This window comes from Schistocerca gregaria, chromosome 3 (genome assembly GCF_023897955.1).
Source record: "Schistocerca gregaria isolate iqSchGreg1 chromosome 3, iqSchGreg1.2, whole genome shotgun sequence".
NCBI lineage: Eukaryota > Metazoa > Arthropoda > Insecta > Orthoptera > Acrididae > Schistocerca > Schistocerca gregaria.
Window position 1 is genome coordinate 662765443 of NC_064922.1, and position 17985 is coordinate 662783427.

The following is a 17985-nucleotide window of genomic DNA, read 5'->3' on the forward strand; positions in this document are numbered from 1 at the left end:
AACATGCTAATATTACAGAGGTGCTTCGTGAACTCAAATGGGAAACCCCATTGATACTTGCAGCTGACTGCAGAATGATTCCACTGCTGCCTACATACATTTCATTTAAGCACTGCAAAGATAAGGTAATAGAAATTAGAAATTGGGACACATACAAAAGCATACAGTTGCTTTTCACTCATGCCGTTTGAGAGCAAAACTGGAAAGGAACTGACTATTTATGGTACAAGGTACGGTGACTTACAAGTGGTACATCAATTTGAGAGGCTTAAACCAGGCCACGAAAAACAAAAACATGGCATTTGTCAAAATAAAATTATTATTATTGAATAAACTCCCTGCTGGATTAATATATCCATTACTTATACTAATCCAGAATAGCTCTGACATACTTAAAAATAACATGCATCCACTAAGGTCTCTGAATCTCCAGTCACTTTCTGATAATCTTCTAGAGAGTAGGGCTTACAGTTTGCTTTACAATCTCTTTAGCATTCAGCAAAATTACCACTAACAAGTTAATTACAGGAGTAATCATTAACAACTGTTTCACAGGTCCAGTTTGTACATGGTTGTTAATGAAACAAACTCACAGAAGTCGTAAATCAACGTTCACTAAACAGTCACTACCCATGTGAAATACCAACTCCAATGAAGGGTCTATATTGAAACAGGTATTGCTGACCATGAGGCAGCTGTAGCAACAATGATTATACAAAGGGCAATTAAAACATGTGGTAAGATTTATGTTCAGTGAGCTAGAAGAAGAGGCTGTTGTGATAGCTCAAAGAGAAACCCCAAATGGTAGCATTCAAGTAATAAGTGTGGAAGAACTACGGCTCAAGTTAAAAATAGTAGTAGATATATGTGTGCAGCAGAACAGATCATAATGAAAGTGACCCTTGATGGCCTACAACCACCATAAATAAACTTCTAACTAAACAACTATGTATGCATAACAGATATAAAACAAAGCATAAAGTTACATATAAAGAAATGTTGAATGAAATGCATTTAGCTCCCAAGAGGCAATCGAAAAAATCCTCCAATGACTAAAGTAACAGAATTTAATCATAAAATCTCTCACAAAACCCAAAGAAATTCTCATAACATGGAAAGGCTTTAGACACCATAGTTTGTGTCCACACACCATATAGCGGAGATTCTGTGTCACAGATAAGCACAACAAAAAGATTCTCACAATTATAGCTTTCAGCCATTAAGGTCTTTGTCAACACACTGTGAGCAGCAGCACCAGTGCATGATGGGTGTGGCAACTGGGTGGGGTTAAGCAGGAGGCTGGGGTGGGGAGTGGGAGGGATAGTATATTGTTACATTCCTTCCTGGATTTTCCATTGATAGTTTGAGTCTAGACACTCGTGGACAAGACAGGAACTGAAATTAATGGTAGCAAAGTAAAACCAGAAAAGATAGACTCCATGTTGTAATGTCCCTTTACCAAGGAAGATGCAAAACTATTGCCCCAGTTTAATTATCACACCACTTCCAAAATGAATGATATAGATATTGGTGTCAGAAGTGCTGGGAAACAGCTAAAATTGCTAAAACTAAAAAATGGTCTAGGGCTTACGATGGCGTCTACTGGTTACTGCTGTGTAGCTGCTCTACTAAGCAGCACCCATATGAGCGAACCAGTTGTAACTTTGCCTGATACTGCTCACATCTTAGGTACTTCGACCACGCACAGCTCTGTTTAAATAGAATAGCTTGATGTAGTCATGGGGTCGAGCCATGCACATCTGCTTTCATGCCCTGCAACTAATTCACTACAAATAGCAACTTGTACCTGCGATCCTACAGTCAAATAGTCTACGCATTGGCTAGATCTGCGAGTTAATAAACACACAGAAATGTAAAAGTTAAATGAATAATTTAATAACAAGGATTCTATTCTAACATGTGTTAATTTATAGGGACAACAGCAAATTAAGTTAAATAATGTTCATTCGAGAAAGGACACCTCAAATAAACAGGAAGTGGTCCTACAATAATCACTTAAAATGCAGTCAGAAAATACCATCACCAAATGCAGTAAAATTACATTTAGAGCATCACAAGAATGGTAGCAATATCCCCAAACTAAATAGTCATCAAAGATACACGAAAACTAAGGCAATTTCATAATCACAATACACAAACATTCACCAGCTCAAAACAGGTAATGATGATTCATAAATTAACACATGCAGTGCAAAGAACAGTAACTCATACTCTGTCTATCCTCAGTTCCATATAAAAGCACAAAAAGTTAGAGTCCTACTCTGGGGCACATTCAGACCCCTTGAATATAAAGCCCCTTCAGAAAGAGTATGATAGCACCTGTTCATTGCACAGAATCAATCAGCTAGACAATGGAATTGTGCGTGTTACTCCCAACAGGTCTGTTTTCTTCCAGAACTTGCATAAAAGTGTCCAGAATCACTACCTTGAGCTCTACACCTGAAAAGTCCCAGACTCCACTTGACTCCTGTAGTGTTCCGCTCCTGTCTGCTTTTCCATTGGTGGAAGGCCGTCCCCACCAAAAATACATCGCTCTTAAGCTCTACAACCTGATCTGACTCAACCGGACCACTTTCATGAAATAAATTAATAAATTACAACAATATTTAAATTAAATACATGTCGTAAACATTTGATCATTCAAAGAGATTCACAATAAACATAAGTAAAGATTTGTCCATAAACAAATAAGCAAGTATTTTTGCACAAGTGCGCTCATGATAAATGAGAATAGAATGTCATTAAATACAGTTTAAACAATTATTTAGGCCTGCTTACCACAAGTGTCTTTTAACACTCTTGTACAAAGTTGGTGTCAGCTAACATATATGACTTAAATTACCACAATTTTCTGTTACCATCTGCAATTAATATCTAAATAATTGGCAAAATAGTACACAGTTCATTAAAGAAATACACAAGTATAACAAACTACGAGATAAATTACTGATGCTGTATTCATTTGCTGTGTAAATGTGGAGAATCTTATTTTCTGACAGATATTTGCATAATAAAAGAGTCATAAAAGACATCATAAGACAATAAATAAACAAGAGACAGGTGAGTGGCTATCAGGTATGAGAACTATCGTGTAATACTATCATCTGAGATATCGTGTCGAAATTGCACGAAGTATTTAAAAGTTGTTAATTCATTAATGTATTGCAAAAATGTTTATTCACTGTGGGGTATTAACTTTGTAGTTTTAAAGATATTGAAATGATGATGTATTACTGGATGTGGCTCATTTTTCTGAGATCACAGATGTATTCAGGTTTGCTTTGATGTGTAACTGTGATTTATTGTCTAAGTTCAAAGGGTTGTAACTAAGCCATCTTTAAGATTTTCTAACACACTACTATTTCTTGTAGCATTGTTTGTCCTCCTAAGTGACTTTATCTAGTCCTTTGCTAATGCACCTGGCTTGCCTGAAGAGGCCGAGGCTGCCCGACCAGCCGTAATGTGCTCTCAATCCTGGTGCTGCACAGCTTCGCAAACAAATTCACCTTACCTTGTACCAATTCTTGGCAGTCAATTAGCAATTCTAGGTAGCCAATTAGCTCACCTACAAATGGATAATATTGCAGGCTCAACAGTACTGATGCTAGTTTCTATGCAGAACTCGCTACATTTGTTCCCATTTTAACTGTAATATACTGAAGAATCTTTAAACAACAAACTGGGACCAGCAATTGGGAGAAGGCACAGGTCATACCAAACTACAAGAAAGGTAGCAGAAGTTATCCATAAACTACAGTTCAACATCACTACTATTGTAGAATCCTAGAATATATTCTGAGCTGAAACATAATGATATATCTCAAAAAGAATGACCTCCGTCATGCCAACCAGCCAACTTGCACTTTTGTCTCATGACATCCTGAAAGTTACGGATAAAGAGTGGACACAGTATTGCATTCCTTGACTTCTGAAAAGCAATTGACTCTGGTCTACATCAATGTTTGTTAAAAAAGTACCGTTATTGGTGTATCAAATTAAACTTGTGGCTGGATTAGGATTTGTTGGTAAGGAGGATGCAGCATGTACCCTTGGATGGAGAATCATCAACAGGAGTAAAAGCAACTTAATGCATGCTCCAGGGAAGTGTGTTGGAACCCTTGCTGTTCATATTGCATATTAATAATCTGGCAGACAATATCAATAGTAAACTCACAACAAAACATCACGAACACCACCTCTTATTTTAACCCTTTCAGATCAAATGTCTGACTATGATTTTCCAAAACAGCTCCTCCGGTGTTGGACAATGTCCGACACATTTCCATTATAGTGCTTTCTGTCCATTCCATTGCTGGAACTCGCCAGGCGCATGGCAGCACTTAGCACAAAGATCTAAAAACCCAAACATGTTGCATTTGCACGTTTCTAGTAGGATAACGGTCAGCAGAAAATGTGTAAGTGGTCATGATATTACCAGCTGGCTTTTCGCCAACATTGAGGACAAAGGATAATTTAGTGATGAAAGTGATCAGGAAGAAACTTCCATTGTGCACAGTATGTCAGTTCTAGTGAATCAGAATCTACTGGCAGAATGGAAACTGAAGAGAGACAAACTGTAGCAAAAAGCTGGAAGGTTTTTATCATGACGGCAACAGTGATCTCACAAAGTTTCCTTTTTCTGTCACACAATAAGGGTTCATCATACCTCACAGTGTTCAACCAAACTTTAAACTTGAATATTTCCAACTCTTCTTCACTGACAATCTCATCAGTGAAACTGGCAATGCTACAAAGGTGTATGCTAAGAAAAGATACAGAAAGTCAATCAACTTACAAGAGATCCAATTTTGCACCCAAAGAGGGATGCTTCAATAGAAGAATTGAAGGCTTTCCTTGGTGTAATACTGAACATGGCCTTGAATTTGAAGACAGGGTTAGCTGACTACTTTACAGAGGACTGGCTAGAATGAACTTTATTTTTCAAGGATGTTTTCTCTAATATTCATTTTTCTCAATTATTTTGGACGCATTTAGCTCAACCTGTCACAGCTCAGGGGTGTTAACTTATGAGTGGGAGCAATGTGACGAACATTAGTGAGTGTATTGACAGTAAATGCAAAGAACATAGATGAGACTCAAGGGAAGAATTCAATTCAATTGCTACAACCCAAAGAAGCCTATGAAGTGTAGTTTATGAGTTTTCTGTCTGTGTGATTCAGAAAATGATTAAGTGTTTTCCTCACTTTCCATTTTACAGAAAGACAACTACGAGAAGTCTAATTCATCCTGATTTACCTTTGCAATCCGAACAGTGGTTCATTTGGCACAGCAATTGCTAGCTTATGCAGGAGGTTCAGGCTATCACATCTTTACTGAAAGGTTGTACACAAGCCATCAACTTGCTTGTGAATAGCACAAAATGAAATTTCTTCCAACATCTACATCTACATCTACATCCATACTCCGCAAGCCACCTGACAGTGTGTGGCAGAGGGTACCCTGAGTACCTCTATCGGTTCTCCCTTCTATTCCAGTCTCGTATTGTACGTGGAAAGAAGGATTGTCGGTATGCTTCTGTGTGGGCTGTAATCTCTCTGATTTTATCCTCACGGTCTCTTCGCGAGATATACGTAGGAGGGAGCAATATACTGCTTGACTCTTTGGTGAAGGTATGTTCTCGAAACTTTAACAAAAGCCCGTACCGAGCTACTGAGCGTCTCTCCTGCAGAGTCTTCCACTGGAGTTTATCTATCATCTCCGTAACGCTTTCGCAATTACTAAATGATCCTGTAACGAAGCGCGCTGCTCTCCGTTGGATCTTCTCTATCTCTTCTATCAACCCTACCTGGTGCGGATCCCACACTGCTGAGCAGTATTCAAGCATTGGGCGAACAAGCGTACTGTAACCTATTTCCTTTGTTGTCTTTCAACAAGAACAGCTATGGGCATGAAAGTTTTTCATGACAGAGTCCCTGCAAAAAAGGTTCTCAGTTTACTTGCTATGTCAAAATAGGATAAAATTCCAAGCTTTAATGACTGCCCCATCACCGTCAGTGGCTAAAACTGACTGTTGTGAACTGGTGAGGCTGGCTCTTTTATACCAACAGAATGGCATTTATCTGCTGTATTACATCATGATAACAACACAGAAATGATGCGTACCAAGTTGGTGCCCTCAATGTAAATAGATTTTGTTTGAGCTCTCCATCTAGTGATACCTGCAACACCATCCCTCTCATCAGGTGGTCAACTGTGAGAAGTCTTCTACTGTGCTTTTTCTTTATCAAGTGCTTGCTACCATGCATTGCTGTGTGTATAGCCTGTTAATAGGCTGTCCCTCCGACACACCTGATTTATCAAAATATCTGTATTTAAAATGATGCTGATGTTCAATGCAGTGATGACTGGCAGTGCATACAGACTGGCCCGCATAACTCTCGCCACACTCGCAAGGAACGCTATTAATTCCCAACACTCTCAGGCCAAGATACAGCAAACAGGATAGAGAAGGAAACAGGATACAAGTGGGAGCCTTACCAATTCACAACAATCAATTTTAACCCCTGGCAATGATGATGGGAGCAATCACCGAAAGCTTGCAATTTTATTCCAATTTTATGTGGAGAGTAAACTAAGAACTTTTATTGGAGGTACAGCTATGCCTTGTAGAAACAATTTTCTATGTGATTTGAAGACAAAGAAAAATGCTGAGCATAAGTTATGTGTCTATCGAAGTGAGATGAAAATTATGTGTCTTTCACTCCATGACAAGATGTTAGTGACAATGCTGAGTAAATTCTTTGGTCCTCAAACTCAACTTATCACTGGGTACACAAAGAAAGAGCCTCTGCAGTTCCTGAAATCCACTGTTACTTTGGAATACACTAAGTTTATGGGAGGAGTGGACAGGGCTGATCACCACTGCAGTTGCTATGGTTTTATGAAGTTGCGGAAAAAAATTTTTCTGGCTGATTGAAGTTGCTGTAGTGAACAGTTATGTTCTTTACTCAACAGACAAAAACAAGTATGGAGAACAGCTACAAACTCATCATTCTTATACAAGAGATCTAATCAGACAGCTTGTCCATCAGGTAAGAAATACAAATTCAAAGATAAGAGGACACCATCATTGTCTGACACCGAGGGGTCTGAATGGGAAGATGCACTTTATACAGTAAAAGTACAAGAAAAAGGATTGTGTGGTTTGCAGCAAACACAAGGAGAAAGGAGGAAGAAGGGAAACAAATTTCTACCACAAAACATGCATGAGGAAGCCTTAATATCACCCAGAAGAATGTTGAAGAAGTACCATACGGAAAAAAAATTAGAAACAACCATAAACAAATACACCTTATGTAGTTTTAAAAAACTAATGTAAAAGGAAATAAAGTTGTAAAGTAACCTCACTTAGCATTTTTTTTTACAACAATAGCATAATAATCAGTAATGCCTTACATCCTTTTCCATGTAAAATAAATAAGAGTTGGGGAGAACACTGCAAGCACAAAAACTAGATTAGAAAGGGTTAAGGTCAAAAAAGCACACATGCAAGATATCAACATAGCAATTGGTCCTGCATAAAAATTTTCGCCACAATTATGATAGCACATAGTTATGACCTTTCTGAAAGAACAGCTGTTAAACTTAGCCTGCACCAGTCGTTTGTTACTTGCTCCTGCAGTCACTGAATGCTTGAGTGCAAAGTACTGTACAGTGGAGTAACAAGCAGAGACCTCCTATTAGGGAAGGTTGACAATAAAAGAAGAGAAGGGGGGGCATTTCGGACAAACATGTTTTGAAATCTTGTCCGAGAACACATTGTTTTATGCGAAAAGAGTATTCAAGCTCCTGTCAGCTTCTCTCTCTCTCACACACACACACACACATTATTATGAAATGCAGCTAATGATTTTTTATTTACAATTTAATCACACCAATCACGTTGAAGAATAGCGCAACTCCTGCAAAAGTACTGCAGTTCAATAGTGTCAGCTCTTCAATCCAAAGAAACTAAAGCACAACAGCAATGTTAATAGTTAAATAGTGCTACACTGCTTCCATAATGACTCACTTATTTCATTAATTTACACTGCATTTGTGAATCGCAACACGAAAGTGTTCAAAGCAAAGAGATCTCTGGAGCCAATTACAGGTTAGAAACAGTACACTTTGAACACAATGAACAAACCTCTGTTGCTTGTTTGTTCATCAACATTATGAAAACTAAGCTTTAACTCACTCCACTGTACGGTACATTATGTTCATGCATTACACATTTGCAGGACAGAGTGATGTACAAGCAGCTGGAGCCTGCGAAGTTTAAAAGCTATACATTCAGAGGATTATAACTTTGTACTTTCCGAATTATGGCCCAGATTTCCACATGGGATCAGTTGCTGGGGCTGATATGTTGTGTGTGTGATTTTTTTCTCCTTAAAATATGTAGTAAAGTCAGTGATGTTTCCTTGTCAGACTGGGTGCCGGAAAATTAGTCAGTATAAAAAGGATACTAATTACAAATCATTTGTATGTCTTACCTTAGAATATGTTCACGTGCGTGGAACTCATACCAAACAGAATTACAGAGGATACTGAATGCATACAAAGAGGTCGTCAGGAGTGTTCAAGGGTTTGTTTTACTCACAGGAGAATGTTGTATAAATATTGGAAAACACTAAATTGGCAAACCCTTACAGAGGAGCACCAATTACCCCATGAAACCTATTGCTCTCCATGGCCTGTGGGCTTTTGTCGTAATTCCCACCTGGCATGAGTTCATATTTGTCACTATTGGATTGGGTTATACAGGGTGGAGCACGAAATGTGTTACCAATTGTTTCTTTCACAATTTATGATGCACATTAGATATCCCGCTGGGATCTCCACAGCAGTACCAGCAGAGCTTGAAAAAACAAATGAGTTACGAAATGATGTGTAATTCACGATACTGCCGCTAGGAGACTAGTAAACAGCAATGGCTGACAATGGAAGACTGACGACACAGCAAAGATTGGCAATTGTGTTACTTTTTCATGAAACGAAAAGCATTGTTGTGACTCAGAGGTGTTTTCGGCAACAGTTTAACACAACTTGCAAGAAGACTACCCACAGGTTGTATGATAAATTTGTACAGGAAGGAACAGTATTGGAAGCGAAGCGACCTCGGCCTAAGTCTATTTGTTAGGAGGAGAATATTGAAGCGGTACGAGTTGCCGTACAGAGAAGTCCCGGGAAATCGTGTAGAAAGGCAAGCAGTGCAACTGGGAATATCCAGACGCTCCGTTCAATGCATTCTTAAAAGTGACCTCCATATGTTCCCATACAAGATGACCTGTGCACAGAAGCTCACTGAAGAACACAAGCAGCAGAGACTACTGTCTGCTCAGTGGGTGGAGGAAAGGGAAAAAACTCTCTACAACGTTTGGTATTCAGACGAGGCGCATTTTCTTTTAGACGGTGTGGTTAACAAACAAAATGTATGCTTTTGGGCCACTGAACACCCCCAAGAACTTCATGAACAACAACATTATGCTTCGAGGATTACAGCGTGGGCAGCAATTTCCAGTCACAGACTTATTGGACTCTTTTTCTTTGAAGAAACTGTGAACAGCGAGCATTATTTGAGCATGCTTCGCAATAGCTTCATTCCACAGCTTCTTTCTACTGCCTTGCCCTTCAACACATAGCGGTTCATGCAAGATGGAGCAAAGCCACATACTGCAAACACTGTATTGGAGTTTTTACACAAGCATTTCGACACGCAGATCATTTTACTCAGGTTTCCAGGTCGCTTCAATGACGGACAAAATTGGCCCCCCATCTTCCAGACCTCAATCCATGTGACTTTTTTTTAGGGGTACTTAAAGGAAAAAATTTTCCCGAAATGTCCATGTGATTTAATGGACATCAGAAGAATTATTCTTCAAGCTTGCAGTGAAATTACAGAAGTCATGTGCCGTAGGGTAATCACTAACTTCAGTGTTCATTTGAAGGAAGTTAGGAAACGAAATGGTGGACATATTGAGCATGTGCTGAGTTAGAACAAATATCCATGGACGGCTCTTCATTGTAGTATACGTTCCTTTCAGATTGTATTGACAATAAAGTTTATATTCAAAAACAAAATTGTAACACATTTCGTGTGCCACCCTGTATATCCCTCCACACTGCAAATGGCAGGCAGGACCTAAAATGGCATAGGATGTGCTTTGCATGGTTGCCAAAGGGTGCTAGTGTTGCTGGTAGCCCAGCCAACACTTCTGGCATCATGGGGGAGGGGGGGGGGGGGGGAGGAGGGGGGGAGGATGATAAACAGGTATCATTATATTTGTCTCAATTATTAGTTAGCAACATTAGTGAGCGGCTCATCTCTACGAGTTCACCTGGCCACAAGGTATAGTGGAGGGAGATCGTGGAGCTGTGTAAAGGGGAGGGCAAGTGGGTGACCCTTGGCTGTTGTGAGGTGTGAGCATATATGGTGAAGGTCTTAATGCTGTATAGGGTTGGTTTGTGGGATTGAAGGGACCAGACTACTAGGGCCATCGATCCCTTTTCCATGAACGTGAAACCCGCACAAGAAATAAAAACAAACAATGAAGATGACAAGAGGCGACACAGGACATGAAAGCCACAGACAGAGACCAGACAAAAGGAATTAAAATCACACCGAGTGTGACAATGGCTGGCTGACTGTAGAAACAAAAAAAAGGAAAAGCCAACCACCAAGAAACGCACTAAAAACCCCAGTCTAAAATTGTAGGCCAAAGGCCAGACTCAACACAAAAAAAGAGGACAAACACTTAGACCAAGCGATAAAAACACCCTGCACGAATAAAACTCAAAACTAAATCTGCCATTGCAACGTCATCTGATAAAAGTGCACAAAGCGTACCAGGCAGTGCAAATGTCTGCCTGAGCAGAGTTAAAAGCGGGCAGTCCAACAAGATGTGGACCACACTCAAAGCTGACCTGCAGCAACATAAAGATGGGTCCCTGCAGCGCAATAAATAGCTGTGGATTATCCAGGAGTGGCCAATGCGCAGCCGGCAGAGGACAACAGTGTCCTTGCAAGAAACCCGCAAGGAGGAGTGCCACGCACCAGTAGCCTTCTTGATGGCCCGAAGTTCGTTGGGTGAAGACAAGCCGCGCCATTCTACTGCAAAACTGACCTGAGGTCACTCTCCGAAAGGCCAATCTCCAAGGGTGGTTTCCTGAAGAGCAACGCAGAGGAAAGGGTGAAGGCTGAGAAGTTGTCGGAGCTCAGCAAGATGGTGAAAAAACCGCTGCAGTTCCACTGTAGGATGACACTGTCCATGGCCGAGAAAGGCGTGGAGGGACAGAGGAGGCAGATTATGCCGCTGGGTCACCTGCTGCCACCGATTGAGTACCTGTGCAAGTGACATCGATTGTGTCTGAGAGTCTGGGGAGATCTACATCCTCAGCGGACGCCAGTATCTCTACCTCGCCATCAGACGCAGAGCTTGTAGGTTGCGGTGGGGTGGGTGCCACCGCAAGTTCCTTCGTCTTAGAGGCTTTCTTCTTGCACTTTTCTCACTGCTCCTTTGGTGTCATTGGCTGGGAGGGCGTCATCGATTCAGTCTCTGGGACGGAGGAGGATCACGAAGCCCTACGACCACCTGCTTGTGGGCACTTATGCCACTGCTGGGCATCATCCTTTCCACTTATGGAAACCTGGGAAGGGAGGTACCTCCTGCGAGCGAGAGGAGCCGAAGAAGTTGGTTGCTTCTCCGGCTTAGAAGTGGGGATGGACGTCCCCGACGGGTGGCGGGGTGTTGCTCCTGAGAGTGGCCAGTACCTCGTCTCCTACCTTAACTTTACAGAAGCTCTCCTGCGAAACTTGCAGATCTAGCACTCCTGAAAGAAAGGATATTGCGGAGACATGGCTTAACCAGAGCCTGGGGGATGTTTGGAAGGTAGGAGACGAGGTACTGGTGGAAGTAAAGCTGTGAGGACGGGGCATGAGTCGTGATTGGGTAGCTCAGTTGGTAGCGCACTTGCCCGTGAAAGGCAAAGGTACAGAGTTCGTGTCTCGGTCCGGCACACAGTTTTAATCTGCCAGGAAGTTTCATTTTTCATAGTGTTTGAAAACTGAAATGTTAACTTTAAGTTGACCTCATTGGGCACATGATGCCATATTTTCATTTCTCGGCTTGCAGGAAAAAAGTTATCCCAACAAGAAGTAGCAAGTAACATGAGTCATGCACCTTTTTTCAATATATTACAATATTTCACAAGGTATAAACATTTTTAGAAATCTGTAACTCTAACATCTGAATACCAACCTAATATGCATTATTTGTGATAAAAACCCTATCCATATTCCTAATAGTTTGAGGATACTTTTGACCTAAAACGCACATTAGGAATAGGATGTCCCAAATTTGTAACATGAGTTACAGCACAACATAAATTACATTCCTGTTCTTTAATTTTAATGCTCTTCCCTGCTTAAATAACACATTAAAATCTTTGCCTGGATAAAACAATTTATACTGATTTACAAAAGAAAATGGGTCGACAGAAGCATCCAGTCCCACGCGTCAGCTTTGACCCGTGACGTAAGGGTGTTGTCGTGTGTGGCGTCATGACAGCGTGCAGTTTGGTTTGTGAGTGTGGTGTGTATGTAGATGTCGTTGTGTTGTGGTTTGCTGTGCTCTCTGGTGGTATGTTCAGAGTTTTCGTTTGTGTGGTGTAATGGGCTCAGTTTGCTTTTGCTCATTATCCAGAATTGTTCGAGTGCCGGCTGTGTTTGTAGTGGAATTCATTTCAGTGAGTTAATGATTTTGTGTGAAGGTTAATTTAGTGTTGTTCGCTGTACATCATATGGTAATTTTAGTAAAATTAATCGGTTGTTGTTTTCGTTCAGGAATGGATATGAAGGATAAAATTAACAGTGCTCAGGTCAAAGGAAGTGTTCGATCCCAATGTGTGGCTGTGTATGTTGATATTGGTATCGGGAGATGTTTTTGAGCTATATAGGCTAAGGGAAGTGTTTGATCCTAATTTATGGGATCAGGAGCTGCTGTTGAGCTATATAGGTCAAGGGAAGTGTCAGATTCCAAATGATATTGTGTGTAGTGGAATTTGAGGAGTTTTGCAATGTCGGTTTTTTCCATCGTTTTGTGTGGTTTAGCACGGGGATGGGTGTCTAAATTTGTTTATATTTAGTTTTCCCCCACCCAAAATCACCCCATTTCCCGCGCTTGTCCCTTCAGTGTCCTTAGGTTTTTTGTGGAAAGTGTGTGTTTGTTTTTCGATGTATTTTTGTCCTCATAATGTGTACATACCGACTTTATATGCGCCATATTGGAATCGTGGTTTATGGTCGTTTCCGCCATATTTGTGACGTCATGGATCAAAGCAAACGGGCGGGATCGGATGCTTCCGCATTTCCAAGAAAATATGGGTTTATAGATTGATAACAATTCAACATATTAAAACACAGATTTCAAAATGTAGCGTGAGTCACCATGGAATCTCCCTGATGGTAACATATGAAAAAAGATAAGCATCAATGAATATCTTACTGCACTAATCCTAGATTTCACATTCCTGAGGTAACACAGTCGTGAAGGACAGAGGGAAGATACAGCTTTCATGTTCTGTCCATAAAGAGATAGTCAGGAGGGAGAGCACCAGGTTGACTTTGGGGATAATGTGAAAGGTTAGCCAGGACCTACTGAAGGGTGATTAACTGAAGCGTTCAATACCACTTTATTGAAGGGTGGTCAAGTGAAGTATTTGATACCACTTCGCCCACTCATAACCAAACTGTCCTCTTTCAACCTAACTTAGACCTTGGGCGACACAACAAATCTCACTTTCACTACAAATGACATTACAGCATCTAAGTCAGATGAAAGAAAATGTCAATGCACTGTTCTCTTTCTGTCTGCACACATATGGCATCACTGTCACATTAACATTACATTAAGGGATGAAGCTGGCAGGTATCAGCAGATTCTGTTAACCTGATCCTTGTATAATATGAGTTGTGACTCCATTCATCCTTCAACATGTGACAACTGTGTTTTGTTGTATGGTGTCAGAACTGCTCATTTTATTTTAAGTCTGCTTGTCTAGGTAACATGTTGTAATTGGTGGCACACTCTTGTTTGAAACGTTATTTGTCAAGCATTTTAGTGTGTCCCTTGATTTTGTTGGGCAAATGTGTGTCATTTCAAGAATTTTTACATGCTCCCTAGTGGGTTAACTTGATTTAGCATACTCCATGTGATGGATTAGTGCTTGGGTTCAACATTATTAGTGCTGAGAGTTTCTTACGGTCAGAAATTTAATAGAAGTCTCTCTCTTTTTTTTTATGGATATGACAAACTTAGTAGCAGGTTACTGCTTATGTCGATGGGCAAAGATATGTTGTCTATGATCAGGTTCCTACAGTTATCTGAACCAACTGTGGAAGATTTTAAGATTTTGTTTTGCTTTTTAAGTCGGGCACGTGCGCCTGTGTGTGTGCGCACGCACGCTTATTTACTTTTTTTTTTATGGGTGGGGTAGAGGTTCTATTCTTTTATAGTAGTATGTACGCTTTGTGAGTTTATAGTTGTTTACGATATTGAAATTGGTGATGATTAGAGTTTTCATGGATTTTAGAGTTTTTCTTAATTGTGTCTGGCAATTGCATTGGTAGAATAGCAGTTTATCATCAATGGTTGGGTTATATTTTTTATATTAATTGCAGTATACGAGTTCTGGTTTGTTGTACTGTGGACTTCATTTTAGGCACATACAGTAAGTGACAGTTTGATGAATGGACCTGATGATTTGAGTGTGCTGGTTTTCAGTACTGCAGTCTTGTTTTAGCTAGCCTGGAAGTCAAGTGTAACTTGCAGTGTCAGGTTCTGGAGTTGTATGTGTGTTCCTGGTATCAAGGGCTTTGTCTGAAAGAATGAACATCATGCCCTTTCAGGAGAATCATCCCAAAACCTGCCTGGAGCAACTTAAGGGAATCATGGAAAATCTAAATCTGGACAGTCGGATATGGATTTCAACTGTTGTCCTCCCAAATGCAAGTCCTGTGCACTAACCACAGCACTGCCAAGCTTGGTGGCTTCGTTTGAATTATAAAGCCCCAGTGAAATTTGCAATGCCTGGTTTTCAAGCTTTCTGTGGATTCTTTGTATTGAAAGGTTCGTTTAAGCTATGTAGCTCAAGTTAATTTTATGATAGCAATGGCATAATTTTTGCGCTTTTTTTGGTTTTGTTGAAAGTTCAAAAATCTGTGTGTATATATATATATATATATATATATATATATATTAATACATGTTCCGGAATGGTGTGTGACTACCCAAAACTCCCTACTTCCCGCATTTGTCTAATTGGTTTCATTTTATTGCTTGAGTTAGATATTTCATGTGTAGTGATGTTTGTTCTCAGGTATAATGAGTGACATCGTGGTCACCATATTGCAAACACTTGAAAGAGGGATGTCTGTCATCTTGACGACATCACAGGTCACACCAGATTGGTGGAATTGCACTTTGATTTTGCCATGATACCACTTAAAATCCAAACTCTGATGTCAAGACAGAGATTTTAACCCTGCTCCTATTAGGCACATATCCGATGTCTTAAGCACTTTTCCACCTCACTCAGCACTCTACTATACTGTGTAGATACCACAATCATTTACAACATGACAATGTAATAGTTTAACGTAAGCCTGTAATTCATTAGATTACTGCTGAAATGAGTGAGGCCTCTACACTGTGCACCTGCATTCCAAATGTTTTGACACATATGAAATGAAATGTTGTGTGACGAGGGCCTCCCATAAGGTAGACCAGTTGCCTGATACAAGTCTTTTTAAGTGACGCCACTTCAGCAAACTGCTTGTCGATGAGGTTCGTATGATGAAGATAACACAATAAATAGTTCCCGAGTAGAGAAAATTTCCGACCAAGGCAGGAATCGAACCAAGGCCCCTCGCATGGCGTTGCCACACTTACCACTCAGCTAAGGAGGGGGAATTGACACACACGGGAGGAATAAATAACTTTGCAGTTTCACTTCTAGGTTGAACATTCTGCTGCCTTGTTTGATAAACTGAGCTAATAACCCGACTTTCAACAGATACTTAAAACAAGTTACACAAAATGAAAATAACCAACAGAGGTCAACAACATACTTAAATGTCACACACAAGAGAACATACATTCAGAAAAACATTTCTGCTTCTTCAATGTGAAATCAAGTGCAATCTTTCCTTACTACTTACTCTCAGTTTTCCAACTCAACAATTATGGTTACCCAATGTCACTTCTAATATGCTAGATATTAATGTATAGTTTTGAAATCATGGGATAAGAATATAGAACAATGTTTAGCATCATTTAAAGGCTATACATTCAGGGTGATTCCTCATTACAATTGAGTGTGCCAGCATCAACATTCAAAAAGAAAGATATGGTGATAGACTGGTCTGCAGTAGAACACGAGGTCTATGTTAGATTGGAGGGTGAAAGTTTGGTTGACAGATGGTGAAGTCAAAACATATCTATCTGCAGCATAGCCCAAGATCTACGTTCACTCTATATTTAACAATTTTTCACTTACAATAACTAAAACTACAATATAAAATTAGAGGGGCTACATTAAGCCCTACGAGGTCATTGCTCGGAATTCTGTCATGGATCTTAATAGTTTGGGCTAACAAAAAGTGGTCGACGTACATAATTATTGTATGCGACTGAAGCTGTTATCTATTTAAATGACTGCCACAGTACACTCTGACACACCATGTTCCAATAAAATAATATAATTAAGAAGCGCGTTATCATGTCACAATGATATTCATCAATTACACGCAACAATCGTGTCAGAAATGGGTCTTCGTAACGCCATAACTTCTACTGATCTTCGCATATATTTCTCTCATCCTATAGGGTTTTTACCATGAAGGCTTATCAGAGACACTCACTGCCTATGCGAGGAAAGGCGATACAAACACATAAAAGACAGCTGCAACGTACGCACTCCAAGAACGCTAATGAGACTTCGGAAGATAACAGGGACAATGAATCGAGGGCCAGTTACTCCAAACAGAATCTTTCTAAACGTCAAAATGCACATTTCATACATCAGCACAATTTGGAAACAGGCTTAGGGCAACCTAGGTATGAACACTTCATACTGGTAATAACATTTTTTTCCCACTAGTCTCGAAACCTCATTAGTAACGCGTCTTTTAACATGAAACTAACAATTTCTTGCTGCTGACGGATGGTATAACTCACCATATTACACACTGTAAATTCTTTCTCAGTTTATCTAATGTACAAGATATTTTTTGAATCTTATCTAATGTAACAGCCATCTTTAGCAATCTCTGTGGGCAAAATTAACACAAAGAATGCTAGCTGTCTTTTTTTACTGCCGTCTCTTCGATAATTTCACATATCATTCACAAAATCGCACAACCACAACACAAGCTTGGCGCGAAAACAATCAGAGATACAATAATCAGAGATGTAACTGGAGAGTTCACGGTGTCTAGCCCCAGCAGAAATGGTTACCATGGATCATCCAAAGGCGGGCTTCCACAGCTATTAATTGCTTACACTACTGCAGCCCCGCCCCCCTCACCAGTACCACTCGCGTAAATCTGTTTGCTCGTGGAAGCACCGTACATGAACACTCACGCCAATTTACGCCTAAGTTACGAAAGTTAAAGGCGTTCTACTTTTCTTGCACAATGTCGCTTCCACAAACATCACCTTGGAGCTTCAGGAACTACCGATAGATGGATCTGACCTCATTCTGATATGGTTCGTTCGACAGCACATATGTAGAATCGTTTGTTTATGTACGTGGTAAGTTAGTGTCATGCCAAAGGGATTGGCTTGGTGTTCAATTAAGTAAATACTTTCGAAAGTAGCAAAATGTCCCTAAACAATGTGATAGGAACATCATTCTAGAGTTCAGGGACTGCTTATAATTACTTGTTTGCAATGGAGTAAG

At 40.1% G+C, this 17985-nt stretch overlaps 1 protein-coding gene across 3 annotated transcripts in view; it reads right to left on the minus strand.

Moving 5' to 3' along the window:
* Positions 1-17534, minus strand: part of LOC126354915 (breast cancer type 1 susceptibility protein homolog) — a 245320-nt gene extending 227786 nt beyond the window's left edge. For 2 of the 3 annotated variants that reach the window (XM_050004985.1, XM_050004984.1), the window contains exon 1: positions 17262-17534. In XM_050004985.1, coding sequence (XP_049860942.1) covers positions 17262-17341 — 80 coding nt within the window. In that variant the 5' untranslated portion in view covers positions 17342-17534. The remainder of the gene's footprint in view (positions 1-17261) is intronic. The other variant, XM_050004986.1, reaches the window with a different exon arrangement.
* Positions 17535-17985: the final 451 nt, after the last annotated feature.